The sequence below is a fragment of the Canis lupus genome, chromosome 10 (genome assembly GCF_011100685.1).
Source record: "Canis lupus familiaris isolate Mischka breed German Shepherd chromosome 10, alternate assembly UU_Cfam_GSD_1.0, whole genome shotgun sequence".
Classification (NCBI taxonomy): domain Eukaryota; kingdom Metazoa; phylum Chordata; class Mammalia; order Carnivora; family Canidae; genus Canis; species Canis lupus.
In genome coordinates this window covers 20,262,317-20,289,812 of record NC_049231.1, presented here as the reverse complement: position 1 = coordinate 20,289,812, position 27,496 = coordinate 20,262,317, and the positions used below count along the sequence as shown (strand labels likewise).

At 46.6% G+C, this 27,496-nt stretch overlaps 1 protein-coding gene across 3 annotated transcripts in view; it reads left to right on the top strand.

The window, feature by feature from the left end:
• TBC1D22A (TBC1 domain family member 22A) overlaps window positions 1–27,496 on the top strand; it is a 334,160-nt gene that overhangs the window by 190,031 nt on the left and 116,633 nt on the right. For all 3 annotated transcript variants that reach the window (XM_038550205.1, XM_038550204.1, XM_038550203.1), the window contains exon 10: window positions 8,474–8,549. In XM_038550205.1, coding sequence (XP_038406133.1) covers window positions 8,474–8,549 — 76 coding nt within the window. The remainder of the gene's footprint in view (window positions 1–8,473; window positions 8,550–27,496) is intronic.

The following is a 27,496-nucleotide window of genomic DNA, read 5'->3' as shown; positions in this document are numbered from 1 at the left end:
ACTGGTATATAATGCCATAAAGAGGTTGAGGATTGAATTCTTAAGGCCTGGTGGAAGAAGACCAGGATGACAGATTATAGTTTGCTTTGTTGATTCTTCTAAAAAAATGATAAGTTGGTGTTTTGTCAAATGCTTTTTCTTCTGTTGAAATGATCATGTGACTTTTCTTACTTATCCTGTTAATGTAGTGAAAGATCTTTATTAACTTTGTTAATTTCTGAGACAAATCCCATTTGCATTTCTGAGACAAATCCCATTTTGTTGTGAAATACTAGATTTTTGTATATCTCTAGATTTTTCACTTCTGTGTTCATAAGGTATATCGTGTTCCACTTTCTTTTCTTCTAAAGTCTTTTCTTTTTTAGCACTAGGGAAGTGATAGCCTATAATTTCTGAAAGAGTTTATGTAAAATTCATATTATTTCTTCCTTAAATATTTGATAGAGTTCAACAGTGAAACCATCTTGCCCTGGAACTTTGTGGGAAATTTTTAACCTAAATTCAATTTCTGCTCTAGGTAGGGCTTCAGATCTTCTATTTCTTCTTTTGTCAGTTTTCAAAAAACTTTTTTTAAAACAATTTTATTTATTTATTTGAGAGAGAAAGGGAGAGAGAGCATAAACGAGGGTGGGGCACGGCTGAGCGGGGAACCCAACATCAGACTTGATCCCAGGACCCTGAGATCATGACTATGCTAAGCTAAAGGCAGATGCTTGACTGACTGGGTCACCTAAGTGCCCCTCTTGTCAGTTTTAATACTTTGTGTCATTTAAGGAATTTGGTCATTTTACACAAGTTGTCTAATTTAATGACATATTGTTTATAATACACCTTAATTCTTTTAATATCTGTAGGAACTATAGTGATGTCTTTACTTTCTAACATTGGTAATTAAATTTACTGACACTTGTTCTGAGATCTGTCATGTGGTCTGTCTTGGTAAATGTCTCATGTGTCCTTGGAAAGAATGTATGTTCTGCTTTGTTGGGGGAGGTTTCCATAAATGTCAGTCAGGTCAGGTTGGTTGATAGTGCTAGTCCAGTCTTTTCTGCTTTTACTGATTTTCTGTCTCCTTTTTCTTTCAGCTACTGAGTGAAGACTTTTGAAATTTCCAATTATAACGGTTGATTTGTCTCTTTTAGTTTTGTCAGGTTTTGCTTCGCATAATTTAAATCTCATTTATTAGATACACACACGTGGGATGAGCTTTTAGGTTTTCTTAATTAATTTATATGTTGATTATTTTAGTTTATTGTTATGAAATCCTCATTATTTCTGCTGTTTTCCCTGTTCTGGAGTCCAGCTCATTGGATATTAATATAGCTGTTCCATCTTCCTTGGGCAGTCTTGATGCATCTTTTTCTCTCCCTTTGCTTCTAATCTGTGAGTGTCTTCTTGTCTAAAGTGCATTTCTTATAGATAGCTTATACTTGGATTTTGCTATATCTTTTTAAGTGTGTTTAGTTGATACACATTCATATGTTTCCAGCATAATTATTTGTATGGCTGGGGCTTAGGCTGCCACATTGCTATTTATTTTCTATTCCTTTTATCTTTTCTTTTCTTTTTTTTTCCTCTTATCTTTTCTTATTTCCTCTTTTTTTCTTATGTTCTTTTGGATGAATTGACTATTTTACAAAATGAATGGACTTCATTTTTTACAGCAGTTTTAGGTATATAGAAATACTAAGCAGAAAATATGATTCCCATGTACCCCCTCACCATGTTCTGATAGACACAGCTTCTGTTATTAACATCTTGCATGAGTGTGGTGCATTTGGTACAACTGATGAGCCAACACTGATCTGTTACTACTAGCCAGAGTCCAGAGTAGAAATTAGGGTTCTGTCTTGGTGTTGCACATTCTCTGGGTTTGAACAAATACATACTGATATGTGTCCACCATTACAGCAGCACAGGGTGATTTTAGGGCCTTAAAAAATCCCCTGTGCTCCATCCATTCATCCTGTCTTCCCCTCAGACCCTTGACAACCTTGGTTTTTCTACTGTCTCCACAATTTGCCAAAATGGAGGTCAGTGGCTGATAACAGGCATTTAGCATCGTCCCCATTTTTGGAGTGGCTGACAGTGAGAGCGCTGGGTACTGTGTCAGGCTGAGCAGGAGCCTCCATCTCCACCGCTGTCCTGTGCCTGGTGTCACCGTGGAAGGTGAGTGCTGAGAGGGACAGTCCAGGTTCTTTAGGTCTAGCGACTCATTTAACACCCACTAGTGCCTTGTGAAGTGGCCATTCCTGTCTCACTTACAGATGAGAAGACAGGAGAGCAGAGAAATTAAGTTCGAGCTAAGAAAGTGAGGAGTTGGCTTGATATATTGTTACGACCCTCTTCCACCTGAGTGTGGGTCTCTGAGAGACGTGCTGTGGTGCTCTGTCCTTGCCCTTGTCCTTCCCCCTCTTCTCTGAGACTCTAATGAAGACATTGAGGTGTAAGTTTAACCAGTGCCTCTAAGCTTGGAGGGACAGCTAATGTGATAGATGACATAATCAAGATTCAGAATGAGTTCAGCTGCCTGGAATGCCACCCGAGAACCAATCAAGTGAACAAGCTAATAGGAATAAATGAAAAGCCCTATGTTCAAGTTCAAAAACCCAACCACTAATACAGGTCGTTGAAAGCAGTTTGGATGATTTGGGCCACCTGCGTCTTCAGTGAGAGGCTCTCCTTGTCATTCGGCCTAGATCAGGGCATTGGTCTGGCACCTGACACCCCTGCATCCTCTTTGCCCCTCTATTACTCCATGCCTTGTGGCCAGAGCCATCTTCTCAAAATGCAGATCTTATAAGTGTGGTAGCTCCCCATGTCCATGTCAGTAACTTCATTCCATGGTTTTGCTCTGGTCTTACTCTTTGCTCCCAGATGGTCTCCCAGCCTCAGAATGGTCTTCTCCTGCCTTCCCACAGCTTCCTTGTTGCCTTTCCAGCTGTCCTGGCCCTCATTCCCCTCCTGGGAGGTGCCCTGTTCTGGGCTGCTGCCAGGGTGTGTCCTGCACACTGCTCTACTCTTTCTGTGCTTTGCTCAGGCTTCACATCCTCAGCATGACACATAAATGGTGGGGCTCCCTGTTCTGTTCTGTGATGGCAGGCAGGGCTCCCTAGATCACAGTGATCCCTTCACATGCACTTATGTGGCCTGGGTGATGAACATTTGCTTACCTGGTCTCTGTGAACACAAGGGCCCTGTTTGTTTTTCTCCCCAACTATGTCAGGGTACCCAAAGGCCACCCCAAGGCTCAGTGCCTCCCAGGAATCAGTGTATAGTTGTACTCATGCCCGTGATTCATTCCAGTACAAGCGCACAAAGCAGAACCAGCCACGTGGGGAGGCCCAGAGGAAACCGGGGTAAGCCTTCTCCAGTCCTGTCCTGGTGGAGATGCACAGGACACACTTAATACCTCCAGCGGCTAGTCACGACAGCAGGTGTGAAGTGTCCACCTGGGAGCTCGTTAGACACTCTGTGCCTGGGTTCTATTGAGAGCTCATCACCTCGACACCCTCTGGCACTTTCCAAAATTCCAGACTCCCAGAAGGAAAGCAGTTCAGCATAAGCTATGCTGTTGGGTGAGGCCCAGTGAACCATTCTTATTTGTTAGGGAATAATGGGACACTCCTGAAATCTCGGGGGTCAGCCATCAGCCAAAAGGAGGGCTGGCCTTGCACCCAAGCCCGTCTGAGGACGGCGGTCCCAGACCTGCTCTTGTAATGCCACCTCCGCCGGGACACCTCATGTCGCCTGGCCACTGGGAAGATGAAGTAAGTGGTTCTCGGGGAGATGAAGGAGAGTGCACGGTCCGACCATTCTGCCCCGAACTAGACGGCTACGTTACTTGTAGCAGCTGGAGTGACGTCTGATAGGTGAATGCTGAGTACTGCTGCGGCAGCAGTTTGCTCTCTGACCTCTGTGCTGCTGGACCTGGGTGGTGGGCCACTTTGTCTGGGGCTGTGCCACATGGCCTGGGGGCACCTGTAAGAGATGGCAGACACAGAAGTCTTTCAGGCTATTGTTTGAGAAAAGAATTTGCTGGGCTGTTCCAGAGGCAAGTCCCCCAGGGCGGAGGGGCGGGCTGCTTGTGATTTGAACACAGGAAAGAAGCCGTGTTCCAGGGATGGGGCGGGGAAGCAGCTCCTCATCGCAGGTGTTAAGGAGGGACTCCTGCTGCTCCCCTGGCTGCACGCTCTAGCAGGTGGGGGCCGTAGGGATGCCAGCTAAGCCCATGGGAATTTAATTTTCAGCTCATCTCTGCAGTGCTCCTTTAGAAAACATTATTCTGCTTTTCTCCTGAAGAACACAGAAAATGCTCTTTCTTTTTGCCACAGTGTGGGTGGAATGGCCACAGATGTAAGGCAGGCCGCGTCTGTGCTTTGTTTTCTGCGAATACAGACTTTACGTTCTAGAAAACATTCCCAAAAGGTCACTGTATTCCTCAGACTTGTAAGTTTGGTATATTATATTCATTTATTTATTTATTTTTAATTAAAATTTTTTTTAAAGATTTTTAAAATTTATTTCAGAGAGTGAGCACGAGCAGGGGACAGAGGCAGAGAGAGAGAGAGGGAGAGGTAGGCTCACTTCTGATCAGGGAGCCGGATGTGGGGCTCGATTCCAGGACTCCAAAATCATGACCTGTGCTGAAGGCAGATGCTTTACCTACAGCACCCAGGCTCCCCTATAGTATTCTTTTTTAAAGACATAAAATCAGATCTCATAAAGGACGTGAATGTTAAGTGTTTGTGAAGGGAGTGATCTCATTACTGTTAATATTTCTGTAAATATATAGTATCCTAAAAATATATATATATATATATATATATATATATATATATATATATATATATGGTATCCTGTGTGTGCCTTTGCCTTCACGGCTTCATGTAGCGGGTGTTTTCTCTGCCAGGTGTGTGTGCAGGTACATTTGTGGACGAGGCGCCGGGGATGATGTCCCAGAGGTACATCTGGTGTCCAGGTCTTGAGCAGACAAAACCGGTGGGAGGTGCTACACTGGTGGGGTCTTGCTGGGAAGTAGGCACCCGCCAGGAGGGCTGGCCCGTGTACCACATATCTCCCAGAGGGGCTGTTGCTGGGGCCACAGAATGTTTTTTTCCCTTACATCTTCTCACTCGGTGTTCTGGCTCTGGAATGTCCTTGGTGTGCCCTTCAAAGGCATCCTGGCCACTGTGCAGGGTCACCCACAGCCTGGGCTCCCTGAGCTGGCCGCTGTGCCCTGCCTCGCTGGGTGCTGCCCTCTGAGCCCCATCTTGTCACCTGGGTGGGAGCCTGTCTGAAGGCCAGCCAGTCTTCCCTGCCTGGGACCCAAATCCAGAATGCCAAGGCCACAGCCCATCAATCTCTTCTGTTCCTTTCTAAATACAGAGTTTTTTGTTTTAAAAATTTTAAAGGCCCTCAGGTGTTACTCTTTTCTCATTGTTTGGATTTCCAAGAAACCCTATCTTCCCTACCTGGGTTTTGAAGAAATTGAGAAATAAAACAAAATAGTGGCAGATGGACACCGAAGAATAACTTTTATTTCTTCTAAATGAGAATCTTGAAATCCTATCTTGGTGTGAGAGCCAAATAAAGCGGCTGACCGAATCCCAGGATTACTCGGGCTTACCCACCCACCCAGCCAGTGCCGGGGCAGGGCGGGCCCCCTCACGTGCAGCAGAGCCTTCAAGGGGGAGCAGCCTGTCTGGTGGCTTAGCCGGCTCGGAAAAGTGGAAGGAGGGCTGAACCCATCGGCTCTCTGTCCTGCCAGGTTTAGCAATTGATAAGTTGCCTTCTTGCGGTGTGTATTCTGGGGATAGAGAAAGTCCAGGAGTGGTGCCAGCTGAGTCCCCTCAGAGAGGGAGAGGAGGACATCCACAGCCCATCAGGATGGGCCAGCTCCAGCCAAGACCCCACACCTTTGTTCACCTGGGACCACCAGGGGAGGGTAATAGAATGCACCCTGATGGCTCTGGAATTTGTTGGAACTGAACATTAGCTACATAATCTGCAAGACCTCTGCCCAGGGCTGTAGAATCAGTCTGCAGTTTATTTCCCATCCTGAATTATATCCAGGGATATTGTTCAACCTGGCTCATCAGAAATTCTGCTGTGAGGTTAAGTGATAGTGTATAAACAAGGCAGTGTACTCCAGATTTGAATATAAATCTCCTCTGTTATCCAATTTCCAGGGAGGAATTAAGTCTCAAAGGCTAAACCCTGGCAAGCTCACATCCAGACCCCAGATTTCTTTGTCCCTGCGAGTACTGATGAGTTTACAGTGTGTCCTCACCGTGTGCTGTTCTGTTGGATGCCCATGCCGTCAGGCCCAGAGCCCCCCAGTCCACGTGAGATGCGATCCCTGACCATCCTCCCTCTGTGGAGCTCAGGGTTAGCGGGACCCCGGGTGGCCACCCGATGGAGAGGCGGTCACGCCAGGCCCCGCGGTGCCACCCCGGGAGCGGCCTTCATGCTAGGCGCAGCTCTGGGACGTGCGCTGGCCGGCACCCCGGGTGGAGCCCAGAGCCTGTCACTCGAAATCCATGTGGGGAGGTCTCCCCGCGAGAGGGCAGATCTGACTCCTGAACATTTCCCACAGACGGGGAAGATGCCCCGTGGGTGATCCTTGTTCTGTCGCTGCTGCCCCAGGCGGAAGTGCCCTGTGGCCCTGGGGGGCTGTGTGTGCGGGTGCGCGGTGACCTTGGGGGGGGGGGCCCACTGTGCGGCAGGGGGGCGGGGGTGGCGAAGGTCCCCGCCTCTGAGCCTGGGCTCCCGCACTGCTCCAGGCCGACCTCGGCCCTGAAACCTCCCTGCAGGTTCTGAGGCAGGTGGCGGTGGGTGCTGCCGGCTTGTCCCCAGGGCCCCCCCGAGGCTGTGCCGCCAGCGGCCTGGGCGCCTCCAGGTGGAGATGTGGGGGGCCGCCCAGGAGCTGTCCCCGCCCCTGCCTCCATGCCCTGCACCCTGCCCAGGTCACCCACACCCCACTGAGGACAGGGGGCTCGCTGCCCTTGGCGGGGCTTGTGTGGCCTGCATGGTGCTGCTCCTGAGGACACACCGTTCCTGCCCGGCACTGGCCGCACTGGACCCCGTGTGAGCGGCTGGGCCGAGGCCTGTGCTCACATGAGTCCAGGATCCGCAGGGATGCTCTGGGGTCTCCGTTGCTCCAGGTTCTCTTCTTGTCCTTTTATATTAGTGGCCGCAGAGGCCCTGGGACAGAACACCCCCGATCTACTGTATTCATTTCCTGTGGCTGCAAACAACACAGATGATTTATTGTCTCGTAGCTCGGGAGGCCCAGCTTCCGACGTGTGCCTGGTTGGGCTAACTCAGGGTGTGGGCGGGAGGCTCCAGGGAGGTCTCCCAAGCTGACCTGGCTCCAGCAGCATCTTTTGGCTCGCGGCCTCTGCCTCTGTGTTAGTGTTGCTGCAGCAGCTGGAGTCTTTCTCATGTTCGTTTGGACTCTTGTCCCCCCATCCCCCTTCTACTTGTGAGGCTCCCGGGTCTGCGGTGAGCCCTCCGCTGGTCCAGATAACTCCTTTTGGTCAGAGGATTGGCACCTTTGCGCCCTTTGGGAGGCTCTGCGCTTCGGCCGTAGGCCTCTCTGGGGCTGTCTCTGCCTTGCATGTGTGTCCCTGCGTGGACGCCTGTGCCTTTGGGGCCCAGGGGCCCTTCTGAAGGTGATGGGAGGCTGGCTTAGTCCCACCCTCATTCCTTGGTGCCTCTGCTTGTCTTGGGCCCTCCAGCACGGTCCCTGACCTGGTTTCCTAGACACCTTAGAGCAGGCCTACAAGGCAGCGTTATTCTCTTGGTGTGGACGACCGGGTGGAGCCAGAGACGTGATGTTGCTTGTGAGGCTGCACAACTCCTGAACAGTAGAGCAGGGCTCCTTTTGTGGGTCTGTTTGACCGAGGACTTGTCCTGCTCAAAGCCTACACTGGTTTACTTTAGTTTATTGACTCCTTCACCTGAGTTCACCGACAGTGGTCACATGTTGACACTTCCCTTGTGGAGCGGCCATGTCGTTGGCCCTGGGACTGAGGGCGTGATGCCAGCACCGTCAGCATCGGGCCTGGTCACTGTTCCGTATCCAGTCTTCTGGCACTGCCGAGTGGCCTGCTGCCCATGCTCTGGCCAGGCAGCAGCTTCCAGCACACTTGTCAATGGGCTGTATGTGCCCACGCCCATTTGTTTGATGTAAATGTAAGTATCTGTATTTACATAAAGAGATGCTCCAGTAAATACTCCCTGAGACAGGTGTGCTCGCCCTCTGACGTCAAGAGGGGCTGGACCTGACCCCAGACCAGATTACGCTGTGCCTAGGCCCTATGATGAGGCCCGATGTGGCATGCATAGATCAGTTGGTGAATTTGTTCTGCTGTGAAGCTGCTCACTTTTGTTCCAACTGCCTATTTCCCTTTGGGAGGGTGTGTTTTGTCTTCTGTGCATATGATATTTGTTGTTATTTTTCCCTTAGGACAACTATACCTTTGCCCAGCCTGGGATTCAGATGAAGGTGAAAATGTTGGAAGAGCTCGTGAGCCGGATTGATGGTAAGTCTGCTTCCTGAGCACCTGTCTCCGCATGGGGTGGGCAGGAGACAGTGGGAGGAGGTGGTAGGAGGTTCCGGACTCAGTCCCTGGCCCTCACCCTGGCAAGATGCTGTCCTCACTCAGCCTGTGGTCCTTGGCTCCCGCAGGGCAGGGCTGTGCGTTCTTCTGAGTAGGCTGCTGGAGCAGGAGCCTCTCCTTTTCTTTTTTTATTAAGGTGACATAATCAGAATTCAGTGCAGGCACTTCTCAGGGAGTAATGAGTGCGGACCAGAAGTGGGCAGCTCTCACTCCTTATTAAGCCCGATGATTGTCATAATCTGGGTGACAGCATGGTTGTTTATGGCTGTCCTTTGGCACTGTGTTCCCTGCCTTTGTGCATCATTTTGTTATCAAGGATGCTGGCATAATTTCTCCATGGAATCCAATTAATTACCAAGTCTGGAAATAACATCTTTAGTATTATAGAAAAATTATAGTGTGTGCTCGGCCGTTTTAGATTATGCTTTCATATTTAAGTGAGGGCTTTGAAATACTTTTTACCTTCATTCTTAAAATAATTTCCCCTATGATGTGCTGACTGTCATATTGCAATAGCAGAGTTTAATTAAATGAAAGTTGAGAGATAATGCCTGCCCATTCCGAGCATATTCTCCTGATAGTTTGTTACATTAATGAACAGAGCATTAACAAAGTGATACCAAGCAGAACCAGGCGTAGATTTGTGGCACCAGCCGGTCAGTAGTGAGGTACAGAGAAGTGAAAGGTTCTTTCATAAAGAGCCTCTTGTGAGCTCAGCAGGTAATTTCACTGAATGTACAGAGAAACTGTAGTTTGCTTGAAAGGTAGAGGTGGTGGTGTGTATTCTGGCGCAGCCTCTGTGTCCCTGCACATAACTGTGCTTCTTCCCTTCCTGTGCTGTTAGCAGTAGCAAACTCTTAACAGTTATAAGCTCCCCCCAGAAAGGTGCTTGGTTTGGGGAACTATCGAATGATGTTATAAAATGGAGTCATACAAATTATAAACTCCATTTTGTTCCTTGATTGAATCTGATTTTCGACTATGTATCTAATGGTTATTACCTGATTTCCATACGGTGAAGTTTTTCACGGTTCTTCCAATAATACTTAATTTGATTCAGTATATTTAGCTGCTTTCCAACGTGTCTACTCAAAATGCCATTTCCTGCTTGTGTAACTGCGTTGATCTTAACCTCACAGCGAGATCTCTGAGTTTTCCCCACTAGCAGGTTCACAACTGTCCTCAGTCTCAGTTCTTTAAAATCTGATTTGCAGTAGATGTGAATTACACTTCCCGAGCAGGCTCTTCACTTCCTCTCGTGTCCCTTCGAAGGCATATTTTATATTTTCGTGGATGTTAGAAAGTGGTGGTTAGTGCTTGTTTGTTCCAGGGCTGTAGTTTGGGGAAATGCTTGAATTGATTTTCTCTGGTGCTGTGGCTTAGAAAGAAACACATTGCAGATTTGCTGAATGATGGTTTAAAAGAGCAGCAACAATGACCAAAGGAATTCCAACTGAAGCTGTACCTTTTCATAAATCCCATTTTTTCAGGGCAATTTCTGAGGGAAGGTACTTTTGTCCTGCAGTGTTTTTTTTTTTTGTTTTGTTTTGTTTTGTTTTGCTTAAAGGATCAGTTTTTCATGGCAGAGAAGCTTCTTTTACATAATAGATAAATCTGTGTAGCTTATTTGTAACTGTTCTCCAAAGGAAATTTTAAATACCCAGGCTTTCCAAAAAGAAGTGCACACAGTGGACAGAGCTTGGGCTCTGGCTGGTGGGTGCCCATGTTACTCAGCAGCCCCTTGGGAGAAGCACCTATAGGCCTCAGCCAGGGGGAGTTCACCCTCCCCCACATTTTATCACTCACCTCTCGGAGAGAGAAATTGTAGACTAGGAACTTTTGTAGGGACTATGAAGATTTTATTAAGGGCAGGATTTGTTAGGAAGAAAAATTGCTCTAAAAAATCCTACTGCATCCTTTTTACATTTTAGGGGAAGGATAGCATGTATTTCAGAGCTTTTTGGCACTTTGGTGAAGGCACACACTTTCATGGGCTTGTTGATTAAGAAAGGTGAAGTTAATGAATAAAACTGGAAAATTCACAAATCTGAGAAGATTAAACAACTGCTGAACAACCAATCAAAAGAGACATTAGTAAATACCTTGAGACAAATGAAAATGGGAAAGTGACATACCAAAATTCATTGGATGTGGCAAAAGCCATTCTAAGAGGGAAGTTCATACAATAAATGCCTATCTCAAGAAATGAGAAACATCCTAAATCAACAATCTAACTTTACATATTGAGGAACTAGAAAAAGAAGAACAAATGAAGGTCAAAGCTAGTAGAAGGAAGGAGGTAACAGATCGGAGCAGAAATAAATGATGTGGGCACTAAAAAGATATTAGAAAAGATCAGTGAAACAAAGAGCTGGTTCTTTGGAAAGTAAACAGAGTTGACACACCTTCAGGTAGACTTACCAGAAAAGAGAGAAGGGACTCAGATAAATCCGAAATGCAAAAGGAAATGTACAGCTAATAGCACAGAGGTGCAAAGGATCATAAAAAACAACTACGAACAATTATCTGCCAATAAATCAGACAACTTGGTTTGATTAGCCACCAACCAAGACTGAGTCAAGGAGGAAGTAGAAAATCTGAACATTAGACCCTTACTAGCAAGGAGACTGAGTCAGTAATCAGAAGTCTCCCAACAAACAAAAGTCTAGGACCAGACAGTTTCACTGGTGAATTCTACCAAATATTCAAGGAAAGATTGATACTAATCCTTCTCAAACCCTTTCAAAAAACAGAAGAAGGGGGAACTCTTCTGAACACATTATGCAAAGCCAATATTACCCTGATACCAAGACCAGACAAGGATGCCATGCAAAAACAAAATTACAGGCCAGTATCCTTGATGAACATTGGTGCAAAAATCCTCAACAAAATATTAGAAAGTTGAATTCAACAATATATTAAAAAGATCACACATTGTGACCAAGGCCAGGGGTGCTAATATAGTTTTCAGATATGACAAAGCAGTCAGTGTGGTCCACCATGTTAACAAAATGAAGGATAAAAGTTATAGGATCATCACAGTAGATGTAGAAAAAGCATTTGGGGCAGCCTGGTGGCTCAGCGGTTTAGTGCCGCCTTTGGCTGGGGGCCTGATCCCAGAGACCCAGGATTGAGTCCCACGTCAGGCTCCCAGCATGGAGCCTGCTCTCCCTCTGCCTGTGTCTCTGCCTCTCTCCCTCTCTCCCTCTCTCCCTCTCTCCCTCCCTCCCTCCCTCCCTCCCTCTCTCTCTCTCTCTCTCTCTGTGTTTCTCATGAATAAATAAATAAAATATTAAAAAATAGAAAAAGCATTTGATAAAATTCAACATTCATTTATGATAAAAGCTCTTAACAAAAGGTAAGTCTAGAAGGAATATACCTCAGCACAATAAAGGCCCTGTATGACAAGTCCACAGCTCATAGCTGTGAAAAGCTGAAAGCTTTTCCTTTAAGATCAGGAAAAGACAAGGATGTCTCCTCTCACCACTTTTTTTAAACATAGTATTGAAAATCCTAGTCAGAGCAATTAGGCAAGAAAAAGAAAGGACATCCAAACTGGAAAAGAAGAAGTAAAATTGTCTCTATTTGCGGATGAGATGGTATTATGTTAGAAAACCCCTGACTCCATCGAAAAATCTGTTAGAATTAATAAATGAATTTATTAGTAAAGTTGCAGGACACAAAATCAGTGCAGCAAATCTATTGTGTTTTTTATTTTTTATTTTTGGAGTTCAATTTGCCAACATATAGCGTAACACCCAATGTTCATCCCACCAAGTGCCCCACTCAGTGCCCATCACCCAGTCACCCCAACCCCCCCCCCCACCTCCCCTTACATTACACCTTGTTCATTTCCCAGAGTTAGGTGTCTCTCATGTTTTGTCACCCTCACTGACATTTTCACTCATTTCCCTTTATTCCCTTTCACTAATTTTTATATTCCCCAAATGAATGAGACCATATAATGTTTGTCCTTTTCTGATTGACTTATTTCACTTAGCATAATACCCTCCAGGTCCCTCCATGTTGAAGCAAATGGTGGGTATTTGTTATTTCTAATAGCTGAGTAATATTCCATTGTATACATAAACCACATCTTCTTTATCCATTCATCTTTCGTTGGACACCGAGGCTCCTTCCACAGTTTGGCTATCGTGGCCATTGCTGCTATAAACATCGGGGTGCAGGTGTCCCGGCGTTTCACTGCATCTGTATCTTTGGGGTAAATCCCCAATAGTGCAATTGCTGGGTTGTAGGGCAGGTCTATTTTTAACTCTTTGAGGAACCTCCACACAGTTTTCCAGAGTGGCTGCACCAGTTCACATTCCCACCAACAGTGTAAGAGGGTTCCCTTTTCTCCGCATCCCCTCCAACATTTGTTGTTTCCTGCCTTGTTAATTTGCCCCATTCTCACTGGTGTGAGGTGGTATCTCATTGTGGTTTTGATTTGTATTTCCCTGATGGCAAGTGATGCAGAGCATTTTCTCATATGCATGTTGGCCATGTCTATGTCTTCCTCTGTGAGATTTCTGTTCATGTCTTTTGCCCATTTCATGATTGGATTGTTTGTTTCTTTGGTGTTGAGTTTAATAAGTTCTTTATAGATCTTGGAAACTAACCCTTTATCTGATATGTCATTTGCAAATATCTTCTCCCATTCTGTAGGTTGTCTTTTAGTTTTGTTGACTGTATCCTTTGCTGTGCAAAAGCTTCTTATCTTGATGAAGTCCCAATAGTTCATTTTTGCTTTTGTTTCTTTTGCCTTTGTGGATGTATCTTGCAAGAAGTTACTGTGGCCGAGTTCAAAGAGGGTGTTGCCTGTGTTCTCCTCTAGGATTTTGATGGAATCTTGTCTCACATTTAGATCTTTCATCCATTTTGAGTTTATCTTTGTGTATGGTGAAAGAGAGTGGTCTAGTTTCATTCTTCTGCATGTGGATGTCCAATTTTCCCAGCACCATTTATTGAAGAGACTGTCTTTCTTCCAATGGATAGTCTTTCCTCCTTTATCGAATATTAGTTGACCATAAAGTTCAGGGTCCACTTCTGGGTTCTCTATTCTGTTCCACTGATCTATGTGTCTGTTTTTGTGCCACGACCACACTGTCTTGATTACCACAGCTTTGTAGTACAACCTGAAATCTGGCATTGTGATGCCCCCAGCTATGGTTTTCTTTTTTAAAATTCCCCTGGCTATTCGGGGTCTTTTCTGATTCCACACAAATCTTAAAATAATTTGTTCTAACTCTCTGAAGAAAGTCCATGGTATTTTGATAGGGATTGCATTAAACGTGTATATTGCCCTGGGTAACATTGACATTTTCACAATATTAATTCTGCCAATCCATGAGCATGGAATATTTTTCCATCTCTTTGTGTCTTCCTCAATTTCTTTCAGAAGTGTTCTATAGTTTTGAGGGTATAGATCCTTTACCTCTTTGGTTAGGTTTATTCCTAGGTATCTTATGCTTTTGGGTGCAATTGTAAATGGGATTGACTCCTTAATTTCTCTTTCTTCAGTCTCATTGTTAGTGTATAGAAATGCCACTGATTTCTGGGCATTGATTTTGTATCCTGCCACGCTACCGAATTGCTGTATGAGTTCTAGCAATCTTGGGGTGGAGACTTTTGGGTTTTCTATGTAGAGTATCATGTCATCGGCGAAGAGGGAGAGTTTGACTTCTTCTTTGCCAATTTGAATGCCTTTAATGTCTTTTTGTTGTCTGATTGCTGAGGCTAGGACTTCCAGTACTATGTTGAATAGCAGTGGTGAGAGTGGACATCCCTGTCTTGTTCCTGATCTTAGGGGAAAGGCTCCCAGTGCTTCCCCATTGAGAATGATATTTGCTGTGGGCTTTTCATAGATGGCTTTTAAGATGTCGAGGAATGTTCCCTCTATCCCTACACTCTGAAGAGTTTTGATCAGGAATGGATGCTGTATTTTGTCAAATGCTTTCTCTGCATCTAATGAGAGGATCATATCGTTCTTGGTTTTTCTCTTGCTGATGTGATGAATCACATTGATTGTTTTACGGGTGTTGAACCAGCCTTGTGTCCCAGGGATAAATCCTACTTGGTCATGGTGAATAATTTTCTTAATGTACTGTTGGATCCTATTGGCTAGTATCTTGTTGAGAATTTTTGCCATCCATGTTCATCAGGGATATTGGTCTGTAATTCTCCTTTTTGGTGGGGTCTTTGTCTGGTTTTGGAATTAAGGTGATGCTGGCCTCATAGAACGAATTTGGAAGTACTCCATCTCTTTCTATCTTTCCAAACAGCTTTAGGAGAATAGGTATGGTTTCTTCTTTAAATGTTTGATAAAATTCCCCTGGGTGCTGTTGAGTTTAATAAGTTCTTTATAGATCTTGGATACTGGCCCTTTATCTGATAGGTCATTTGCAAATATCTTCTCCCATTCTGTAGGTTGTCTTTGAGTTTTGTTGACTGTTTCTTTTGCTGTGCAGAAGCTTCTTATCTTGATGAACTCCCAATAATTCATTTTTGCTTTTGTTTCTCTTGCCTTCATGGATGTATCTTGCAAGAAGTTGCTGTGGCCAAGTTCAAAAAGGGTGTTGCGTGTAGGATTTTGATGGATTCTTGTCTCACATTTAGATCTTTCACCCATTTTGAGTTTTTTTTTTTTTTTTTTTTTCCATTTGAGTTTATTTTTGTGTCTGGTGTAAGAGAATGGTCTAGTTTCATTCTTCTGCACGTGGCTGTCCAATGTTCCCAGCACCGTTTATTGAAGAGATTGTCCTTTTTCCAGTGGATAGTCTTTCCTGCTTTGTCAAATACTAGTGGACCATAGAGTTGAGGGTCCACTTCTGGATTCTCTATTCTGTTCCATTGATCTATTTGTCTGTTTTTGTGCCAGTACCACACTGTCTTGATGACCACAGCTTTGTAGTACAACCTGAAATCTGGCATTGTGATGCCCCCGGCTCTGGTTTTCTTTATTAAAATTCCCCTGGCTATTCGGGGTCTTTTCTGATTCCACACAAATCTTAAGATGATTTGTTCCAACTCTCTGAAGAAAGTCCATGGTATTTTGATAGGGATTGCATTGAATGTGTAAATTGCCCTGGGTAACATTGACATTTTCACAATATTAATTCTTCCAATCCATGAGCATGGAATATTTTTCCATCTTTTTGTGTCTTCCTCAATTTCTTTCTGAAGTGTTCTGTAGTTTTGAGGGTATAGATCCTTTACCTCTTTGGTTGTTAGGTTTTTTCCTAGGTATCTTATGCTTTTGGGTGCAATTGTAAATGGAATTGACTCCTTAATTTCTCTTTCTTCAGTCTCGTTGTTAGTGTATAGAAATGCCACTGATTTCTGTGCATTGATTTTTGTATCCTCTGTTGTGTTTCTTTACACTAATAATAAATCATCAGAAAGAGAAGTTAAAAAAATAAGCCCATTTATAATTGCAACAAAAAGAATAAAATACCTAAGAATAAATTTAACTAAGGCGGTGAAAGACCTGTATATTGAGAACTACAAGACATTAATGAAAGAAGTTAAGAAGATACAAATAAAGGGAAAGGTATTTGCTGTTAATAGATAGGAAGAATTACATTGTTAAAATATCCATGTTATCCACAGTAATCTACAGATTCAGTGCAATCCCTATCAAAATTCTAATGGTGTTTGCCAGAGAAATAGAACAAAGATTTCTAAAATATTTATGGAAGCACAAAAGATCCCAAATAGAGAATGCAATTATGGGAAAGAAGAATAAAGCTGGAGGCATCATGTGTCTCAATTTCAAACTATATTACAAAAGGTATAGTAATTAAAATAGTATGGTATTTGCATAAAATCAGACACATGGATTATTATTTTTTTAATGATTTTTAAAAATTTATTTATTCATGAGAGACACAGAGAAGCAGAGACATAGGCAGAGGGAGAAGCAGGCTCTCTGTGGGGAGCCCGATATGGGACTTGATCCCTGGACCGGGGATCATGCCCTGAGCTGAAGGCAGATGCTCAACTGCTGAGCCACCCAGGCATCTCAAGACACCTAGATTATTGAAATTAGATAGAACCCCACACATATATGGTTAATTAATTTACAACAAACTAGCCAAGGATATACAATGAGGAAAGAATGGTCTCTCCAATAAATGGTTTGAGAAAATTTATACAAAAGAATGAAAACATTATCTTACAGCATACAGAGAATTAACTCAAAATGGATTAAAGACTTGAATGTAAAACCTGAAACATAAAATTTGTACAAGAAAACACAGGCTCATTGACATAGGTACTGGCTATGACTTTTTTTTTTTTTTTTTTTTTGCATCTGATGCCAAAAGCAAAAGCAACAAAAACAAGAATAAATGATTGGGATTATAACATACTAGAAAGCTTCTGCACAGCCAAGGAATCCGTGAACAAAATGAAAAGGCAACCTACTAAATGTGAGAAGATGATCATAAATCACATATCTGATAAGGGGCTAATATCCAAAATATATTAAAAAAACTCATATAACTCAATACCAAAAAAAAAAAAATCTGATTAAAAATGGGCAGAAGATCTGAATAGACATTTTTCCAAGGAAAATATCGTCTAGGTCTTTTTTTCCAATGAAGACCTGCAGATGGCTAACAGGCACATGTCTCTATATCATTAATTTTTGGGGAAATGCAAATCAAAATGATAATGAGATAATACATCTTACCTGTTATTAGAATGGCTGTTCTAGAAAAGGGAACCCCTGTGCACTGTGGGTGGGAATGCAAAGTGGTAAGGCCACTAACAGAATGGAGGTTTCTCAAAAAATTAAAAATAGAATCACCATATGATTTAGCAATTTCACTTCAGTGTATTTATCTGAACAAAATGAAAATGCTAATTTGAAAAAAATTCCCACACCTTCATGGTAAGTGCTGCATTATTTACAATAGCCGAGATATGGAAACAGCCTAAGTGCCCATTAATAGGTGAATGGATGATGAAATTTTAGTACACACACACACACACACACACACACACACACACACGCAGGGATGTTCCTCAGCCCTAAGAAAGCAAATCCTCCCGTTGGAGGACCGTTGAGAAATGGATGGACCTTGAGAGCATTATGCTAAGGGAAGTAAGTCAGAGAGAAATAAGCCAGACAAATTCTGCATGATCTCTTGTATGTGCAGTCTTAAAAAAAAACCCAAACACTGAAAAACAAGTTCCTAGATGCAAGGAATGGATTGGTGGTTGCAAGAGGTGGGGGCTATGGGCTGGGGTGGGGGTGAGAGAAATGGGTAAACTTTTTTTAAAAGTTTAAAATTTTTTATTTTTGAAGATTTTATATATTTATTCATGAGAGACATGGAGAGAGAGGCAGAGACATAGGCAGAGGGAGAAGCAGGCTCCCTGCAGGGAGCCTTATGTATAACTGGATCCCAGGACCCTAGGATTATGACCTGAACTGAAGGCAGATGCTCAACCACAGATCCAGTGAGGCGACCCTAAGGCTGTGGGACTGAGTGGCTGGGACCACTGAGTCACCCAGGAGTCTACCCCCCGCCTTTTCTTTTGTTTTTTAACTTTAAATACATTGATAAAAGTTAAAAGGAGAAAGTTGATATTTTATATGCATTCCAGAAAGGAATAGCTTAGAAAAGAGCTGAATTACTTTGTAAAGTAAAAATAAAGGAATCCTGGAGCTCCAGTCATTGTGTTGTGAAGAAAAGGATGGAGAGATGGAGAAGGACATGGTCTTGGGGACACAGAAGGAAGCACAGTGAAGAGGTGAGGGGAAAACCCAAAGACAGCATCACTGTCTTATTTTGTCGTGAGGAGGGTTGACTAAAGAATTTCTCAGAAGCATTTCTAAGTGGTTTTCTATTTTGAGTAGTGTTGTACCCCTTCTCTACTACCCTTAAACTCTTAGTGAAGGTGTGTTTGGTAAACAGGAAGGTGCCCTGCATGAGGAGAGACAGGCATGTCTGTAGCAGAGCCAAGCGGAGTGGAAGATGGGCCACAGCCGGAGGCTGTGTGCTGGATGGGTTAATGATGTGTCTCTGGAGAGCTAAGGTGGCTAATGAGAGCCCAGGGGACTCCCCTGTGGTGTGTGGGGCACAAATGGTAGGACTTCTTTCAGAAGGAGAGGTGGAGATCGGAGCCACTTAACTCAGAATGGAGGACAAGGGTGAGAGTAGATGAGTTTCCCTTCCAGTGGTGATGGGCCTGATGATTCCAACCATGCTGCCCACTGTACACACCTTAAAAACTGGAGAAGATTGATTTTAAAGCTAGTAAAAAACAGGGGGATAAAAAGAGTAGAAGGAAGAAATAAGAGAAAGAAAAAGGAAACAAATTTCTCAAAAGCATTGAATTGCCAGCAAGACAATGAAACTCTCTGGCTACATTCTAGGGGAATCATGGGGCTCAGAGAGAGGAACCCAGTACTAAAGGCTGCTGTTGTTCTGAGGGCATCTGCTCATCCAAGAAAAGGAATCCCAACCTGAGTTGTTGTCTTGACAGTCTTCTGGAGTGAATGGGTCTAAGCTACTCAAGACAGAGAATGTGGGAAATGCCCATAACCTTCCTGGGACTGAGCAGAGTGACCATCAGGGAAAAACTGGAATGAAACAGCCCTCATACAGTCTTGTAATCTCAGTTTATGTCACCTGGGAGGACCAGGGTTGTTTGAACCTCAATTATGGTATTTCTCTGGTGGAGCACTCACAGAGCTTTGGAGAAGCCAAGCAAAATCTTTTCTGGAGGAAGTCACCAGAACTGAAATTGTTTCTACAAATATATACATTTTTCAAATTGAATTTTTCAAATAAAATGAAATGATTCACCTACAGTCAAAGTTTATCACCCATTTGAAACTCCTTAAGGAGACCAAATAGAAACAACAGATAATAGAAACTGTTATCTGTAATTCTTAGGCATACACCGTGAAACCATTATCCTTAACTCTGATGAAGAAATAAAACCAGGTAATCCTTAAGATATCTGCAGGTAAAGAGGAAACTGTATAATTTCACGGAAGAGGTTTGAAAAAAATGACCAAATAGGATTTCTGGAATTGAAAAATATGTTAGCCAAATTAAGAATGCAGTGGTTAGTTAGACACAGCTAAAGAGAAAATGAGTGACCTGAAAGACCTTGGAAGGAAATAGCCATTATGAAACACAGAGAGTGAGAACATGGAAAACATGTAAGGTAGGAGATCTGGAGGGTGTGGGCAGGAAGCCTGATGGGCATTTGTTTAGAGTCACAGGAGTGAGGGGGGAGAATGAGTGAGAATTTGGAGAGATGATGCTGGAGATGTTTCCCCAAAGTCCCAAAGTGCACCAACTCACAGATTCAAGAGACCTTGGGTTCAGAAGAAAATTAGTAATGGGAAAACTATGCAAGCATGTCCTATGATGTTTATTTACACTACAGACAAAGGCTTAAAGCACCTGAAGGAAAAAATTATTTTCTAAGAAGGGCTATTTGAGAACTGACTTCTCAACAAAAATGTGAGAAAGTGTCTTCAACCTGCTGCAAGAATATAACTCACTTTAGGGTTGACATCCAGCAGGAATGCCTGTCTGGAATGAACTCGGAATTCCATGAGTCTACCTAAATCTGCATTGTTTTGTATTCCCTGTAAGAAACCATGCAAATAAAAACACATACAACCTACTCTTGCAGTGTATGTAGGGGCAGTAATTTTTATGAAACCAAATCCCCTCTAAATAGGCAAATCAACATCTATCCCCAGCCCATGGGAGAGGTGGATTGTCCATGTAAAATGTCTGTGGGGAGAGGAAGAGGGTATATGGGTATCTAAGGAGGAATAGAACCAGATGGAACCATCCCAAGAATTTGAAATCCTGCCAAGAATGGGGAGACTGACAGCAGGTCTGTGGTCTGGGGGATCATAGCACTGGCTCCTCGGAACTGAGAAAGGATTTGGGATTTCCTGGATGAGTGGCCTCTAAGACCTTAGCGGACACCCATTTCTGACAGTTATGTGCTATTGGAGCTAAATTCTTGGGTCACATTTTCCTGGGAGTGTGTGTTCCCTTAGGGACAGGGACTTCTTCCTGTTTTTAATTTTGGCCCTGGAGTAGAGTAAGCAGCTTCCTGAGCAAATGAGTTCCTGCCATGGCAAGTTAGCCTCCAGCGGCACCCTCCCCACCAAGGGACGGGGGTGTTTCCTTGGAGCATCTGGGTGCAAGTGGGATGGCAGACTGGAGGATTGATTCTGGGCACCAGCAGACTTGGGGGCAGGTGCTGTGTGATCCAGGGGAGAGCTGATTGGCAGGGGATGGTGGCCGTGCACTTGGGGGGTAGATCTCAAGCATAAGTTTGGAGACTGTCATTTATTCAAAAAGCAACCTCAGGCTTTTAAATTTTTCTCATACATTTATTTGATTTCTTAATCTGCTACCAGATGCCATTTCTTCTCTCTTGGGGAGAAATAGATCGCCCCCAGTGTTTGGTGTGGCTCACAGTCCTCTAGCCCACCGGGGCTGCCTCTTGAATTCTTGTCCCTTGCACAGTGGTCAGACTCCTTCTGGGAGGGGTTGTGCACAGAGCCAGTGTTCACAGAAATTCACAGCAGCATCACTTGAATTTCCTGAAACCCCCCATCATCACTGTAATTGTGGGGACATGTGACAGGCATCTATGTAAAATAGACAGTCACTGCCTGAAAACCCTCTGCCATCTTTGCCACACACCTCCGATTGTGCTTGCGCACATTAGGAGCAACGGTGGGCCTATAGGCACTGCTGTTGTGCTGGCCCTTGGCACTCCTGTGGAGCCTGGATTATTCTCTGTGTCTGCAGAACTTGGAGGACCCATGAGCACAGGTGTTTGCATGCACAGAGGTATGGGTGTACAGGTGTGCTGTGCAGGTGTGCTGGGTGAGCAGGTGTGTGTGTATTGGTGTGTGGGTGCTCAGGTGGGTTGGTGCACAGGTGTGTGGGTGTGCAGGTGTGCTGGGTGACCAGGTGCGTGGTGCACAGGTGTATGCTGGGTGAGCAGGTGAGTGGCTACATAGGTACGTGCTGGGTGAGTAGGTGTGTGCGCACAGGTGTGCTGGGTGAGTAGGTGTGTGGGTGCGCAGGTGTGCTGGGTGCACAGGTGTGTGGGTGCACAGGTGTGTGTACACAGGTGTGCTGGGTGCACAGGTATGCTGGGTGAGCAGGTGTATGTGCATGCACAGAGGTGTGTGGGTGCACAGGTGTGCTGGAAGAGCAAGTGTATGTGCACATACACAGACAGTACAGGCTGATGATTGGGGATGATTTCGCATTGGCTGCCGTGTTGGATTTCCCAGAGTCCTTTTACCCTAATAGTGCCCAATCACTGCAGGTGCCCCTTTGACCCCCACCCCCAGGACTGGCGGTACCTCCCCTTCTTCTGCTTTTCCTTTCCCTTTAGCTGCAGCTCCTTCCCCTCTGTTGGCCACCATCCATTCTTGCCAGACTCTGGCACACATTGTCATGTCCTCTGCTTCTTCAGGACTGGTTAGATCTGAACTCTCAGGCACAGTGTACAAGCACGTAGCCTGGCACCAGGGTGCATTGAACATATACATTGACCAAACCCCAAATGGCTGAGTGTAAAACTCCATGTGGGGTAGAAGCAGAATGTCACTGCTATGGTCACAGTGGGCTCGCAGGGGCTGTGAGTCTCAGCAGCTTAAACAGCAGGTGTGTCCTTTGTAGCTCTGCTGGGGACTCTGTTCTGTGGGTGCTGTGACGGAAGGAAAGGGATTTAGGGAAATCCTCACTGGCTCATAACACTTCTGACAGAAAGCGGTTCCTAAAACTCTGCTGCCCTTCGTTGGCCAGACCAAGTCACGTGCTGTGGTACAAATCAGAGCAAAGGGAAGGGTCCCCCTGCCTGGGCTCGCGGAGAGCATGGTGCTTTGGTGGACAGCGCTGAGCGCACTGATCATAGCAGAGAGACGAGGTCACAGGTAAGAGCATGTGCTCTCAGGATTTCTGGTCGTTGTCAGTCTGTTCCCTGCTTGTTGAATGATTTTTGTACGTAAAAATCCTAAGTTCCCACCAATGATTTAGTAATTCACTGCTGTGGTAACAAGCAGAGAGTAACCCACTCAGACTGGGAAGATGTCCCCTCTAAAGCACCTACGGGGGTGTTTGCTCCACATCACACGTGTAACACTTAAGTATCTTGGAAAGAAATGTACATTTTTGCAGTACAGCCAAACAGTACCCCTCATACGTTTATTGCCGTTACGTCTGCTGCATCTGACAGTAGCCTGGAGAGCCCGTGAGCCCCCCATGACCCGGACGTTCAACCTCAGGCCCTCCCAGCAGCCGTATGCAGTCAGAGCCCCTGTGACAGAGCCTGGGCAGCCCCATCGTGGGCTCTCTCGTCACACAACTTTGGGGACTAGGAGGATTTGAAAGGAACACTTGCCACATCTTTTGTTTAAAAACAAAATGAGATCCTCTTTCAGCATTAAAAGGAGTATTTGAAGATGCACAGCCTTAGTAGGTAGATAAATGTGATTATGTCTGTGCTTGTTTTTTTCAGAAAGCTTAAAGTCAGATTGTAAAGCATTGCTTCATAGATTAGCATCCCGTGGGGGGTAAAATGGGCACAAGAAGGGCGGCCAGGAGATTGTTCCTAGGGATGGGGCTGCTTCAGGACAGAGACAGGCCTGTCACCCACTCCCCACCCCACCCCTGGTCCCCAAACTGCTTGCTGTCCCCTGGGCCCTGGGTCTGCTTGGCTCTGCTCTAAAGTTGTTCCCAGAGACTATAAACCAGAGAGGCCCTAGTGGTCCAGGAGGAGGTGAGAAACCTGCTCATTAATCAGCCAGGCGGAGCCGAGATTTTCTGTGGATGTCGGCCCAAGGATTTCCGTTTTCGGCATGGAGCCCATCTCCAGGCTCCTTGGCAAGGCCAGAGCCAAGCCCCAGAAGTGTCCGCTGTTGGAGTTCTAATCCAGCCCTCGCCGCCTTTTCTTCAGGGGAGATGGGGATAAATCCTTCTTCCTGCCTAATCTCAGCAGGGCCAGATTTAGCAAGTGAACGTGAGGAGCACCCAGTTAAACTTGAATTTCACATAATAATTTTTAGCGTTAAGTGTGACACATACTGAAATGCAGATTCCACTGGGCCTCTGGCATTTCATCTGGCAGGTCTACACCAGCTGAGCTCAGTGTGGGGCCAGTGCTCCCGGGGTCACAGGTGGTGGTGAAAATCTGCCGACGTGTAATGGGCTCTTTGGAATGTAAGAGCCCATTGTGTATACACGCGCACACTCCACACACTCTCCTCCACCCCACATGTTAGATGGGCTTCCTTCTCTTGGAGTGGTTTGGTTACTGTGTCTGAAGCCAGTTACTTTTCCATTTTCCTTTGGAGCCTAGTGACGCTCATCACACATTCCTCTTGCCCGAGGTGTCAGAGAAGGGGCCGCCTGTGTCCTCCGGGGGAATTCTTGTTCGTGGCCAAGGGCTTCAGTTGAGCTGTCCGCCCGCTGAGCTCCTTTGACTTCATAGTGGAGACGGGGTGGTGAGACTGGTCACCGAGCGAGTTTTCAAGTGAACTCACTCTTCTTCATTAGGTTTGATCAGTCTCTGAATGACTTCCTAATTATGATTCTCTGAAAGGCTGATCTGGGAGCCCTTGACCGCGCTGGTGAATGCATTCACGGGCGTGCAGAGCCTGACTGCCCTGCAGGTGCTTGGGTTTTTCTTTGCAGTGGCTGTGGACAGGACCTTCGGAGATCTGCGCTGTGTGGGTCAGGCTCATGGGCTCGTGATGGCCAGCCCACGGCGGTGCAGGACAGGTGCCTTGTTGACCTGTGCTGGGCAAATGCAGGCAGGCCCAGAGGAGGCTCTTCCTGGCTGCCTTCAGTGGCTTAGTCGGATTCATATCTTCTTCTCTGGTGCGTTGTCCACGTCCGGCTGCGATGTGCTGCTGGGACAGCAGCTGGACCTCTAGGTCCTTCTCAGTTTGAACCAGCCCTCCTCCCCCGCCAGCAGCTCTAGGCTGGCACACCCTGACTGGTCACTTTCCCTCCAGCAGGACATGGGCTCCCAGCTTCTGCTCTGGTCCTTGTTCTTGTTGTTTTCTTTGCCTGAAAAGCTTTTTACCTCCTGCAGCTTCCTTCCCTGTCACTGCGAGTGCAGACGTGCTCACGGGAGGTAGGGAGAGTTTGCTGCATCCAGGGGAGGGCAGCCAGTGTGGAGTGAGTGGCAGAGGGACTTTGCCTCCAGGGAGCTGATGGTTGGGGAGGTAATCAGCATACGGGGAGCAGGAGATAGTGAAATGCACCCTGGGAAGCGCTTTGTGAATTGTGTGCTCCGTGGCCCTGTGTGCCCACCATGAAGGGGAGTCTACAGGAGGCCCTGCTTTGGGCCCAGAGCCGAGAACATGCTGTTGACGGTCCCAGGAAGATATCACACTGACCTAGGCCCAGGGCAGGCCCGAAGGTTCTGGGTCCCACAGAGTTTTCTTCCGTGAGGCCTTTAGGTTGTGGTCTGTCACTGAGTACTCCGGAAGTGTGTTGGAGGTGTGCCACCACCAGTCTGCTGTGCACACGGCACTGCTCGGGGCAGGGAACACATGTCCAGGACTCTCTGCGAGGTGTCTCTGGTGTGATGGCAGGGGGATTGCATACAAATGAGAAGGGGACTAGTCCCGGTGGCAGTGACCAAATGTCACAGAAGGACAGGCATGTTGTATGAGCACGAGGGAGAGGCAGTAGGTCTTTATCTCTCCCCATTCAGACCCAGAGGTGCCCCAGAGGGACCCCAGGCAGATGGCCAGTGGGGCCTGCTTTGGTTCCTCCCTAGGTGGCTCCCTCATAAAGTTGGCCTGAGGACCTGCCCGAGGCCTGAGCCAGGATGGGTCTCCTCACCTCTCCCTTGGATCCACCTCTTGTGGCTGGTCAGTGTGGGGGCTGGGTGTATAGCAGACTCCGTGCCCTATTCACCCACCCACTGCCACGTGGAGGACCTCCCCACCTCACCTGGTCGGGAGCTACAGCAGGAGAGGGCAAGGGTGGGCTGCGGGCTTGGATCTAGAAGGCAGCGTGTCCCCTGCCTGGAGGCGAGCCCTGGCTCTCCGAGTGCTGCATGGCGGGAGGGACAGGCCCCATCCCTGCTGTGAGCATGCGGAAGCCCTTCCTTCTGGGGTGCAGATTTGGGGCTTGAAGAAGAATGAGCAAGCTGCGGCATGTAAACAGGTACAGACCCGAGGGACAGGTTGACCTCCGACTGGAGGGTTAGAAGGACATTAGGTTCCAAAATTTTGGTCCCCAAGTGAGGGGAGGATGCTGACCCATGTGCTGGTTAAAGACAGACCTGTGGGTTAGAGGAGAGAAGACGGGGGAGCCCTGCCCGGCCCCTGAGGAGGAATGCCTGACCACCTCGGCTCTCTTAACCGCTGGTTAGCGCAGTGTGTGCCCTCAGAGGCTGGCTGGCTTGGGTCCTGGCTGCCCTTCATCCCCCATGAGCCCTCGTGTGCCCGGACATGAGGGCCGTGGCAGGCAGCACGTGCCTATGTGCTGGGAGCCGCCTCGTTCGCCATCGGTGCCCCCCACTCTCACCGCCATCTGTGTTCCCGCCTCGCAGGTAGTGAGGGGCGGATGGGCTAACACTTCTTGTGGGGCTGGGGAGTGTGGTCTGGGGGGTCCACTTGGCCACGGTCACCTTGCTGGGTGGCCAAGTGCCCTGTGCGCACTGGCTCCCTGCGCAGCCCCTTGCCTCATCCCCGGGGAGCCCGTTAGTGCAACCACTCTGCCTGAACCCAGGACACCGAGGGTGGCCGTGAGTGTTTTTAAAACTGTGCTCTTCCAGCCCCAGGGAACAAGATGCCAGAGTGCGTTCCCAGGGAACAGCACTCTCCGTGTGCACGGCTTCATCCGCTTGTACGTTTCCCTCTCCTCTGTGTTTTAATTTAGGGTAAATGTGATTTTAATGAAATTTCTCTGAAAGCTGTCTTGACTGCATTGTAAGTTTCAAATTGACTTATTCTTTCAAGATAGAATTCAGTTACATCTAGTAAACTAGATTCAGCTTTATTACCATCCAAGTGAAAATATTTTTATTACTGCTACAAGGTAAGCAGTCGGAGAGCAGAGAATAAATCAGCATCGTGGCTCCAGCCGTGGAGCATTCAGTGTGCGACAGTGAAAAATAACAAGCTCCTGCTCCCCCCTTGTGTCCTCATTAGGCCCTGGGATGGCTGATGTGAACATTTGGAATGATAGCGATATTTCACTGGGGACACATGAACCTGGGGACTGGTGGAGCACGCGTACGGGCAGGGACGTCGGCGGCGTGGAGGCATGGAGCTGCATGGCCAGGTGCAGCGTGCTCGGGTCCCTGGTCTCGGCTTGGGCTTTGTCCCCGCACCTGGTGCCCAGAGCCTTCCCAGTGGGACCATGGTCCTGCGGCTGGGGACAGTGCATGTCGGGCCCCCGCATGCAGAGCCACCCGGGCACCGGGGACGTCAGGGGCTCCTTCAGCCAGGCTGATTTAATGTGCTTGCATGTGGAAACCAGTGTGGATGTTTTGTCGCATTCTGGGGAAGAAGGATGCCTTACCAGGTACAGAAGATCAGAGGAATAGAGGAAGTTGTATGGGCCCGAGGTGATCTGTTAGGAACACGTGCCTGGGTTCTGGGTCGGCCCGTCGCAGACCCGAGGTGGGCGCTGCTGCCCTTGCCAGTAGCAGCTAGAGTCTGGCACCTGCCTGCCGTGTGCCAGGCACGCTGTCGGGTCTTCACCTCAGTTACTGGGTTGACTTTCCACAGCGGTGCTGCGAGGTGTGGTGTATCAGCCTCCCCGCTGTAGGGGCCAGGTCCTCCTCTGGTCTCCCTCTCCCCACAGGCTGGGCGAGCCCCATGTTGCCTCCAGCTCTGC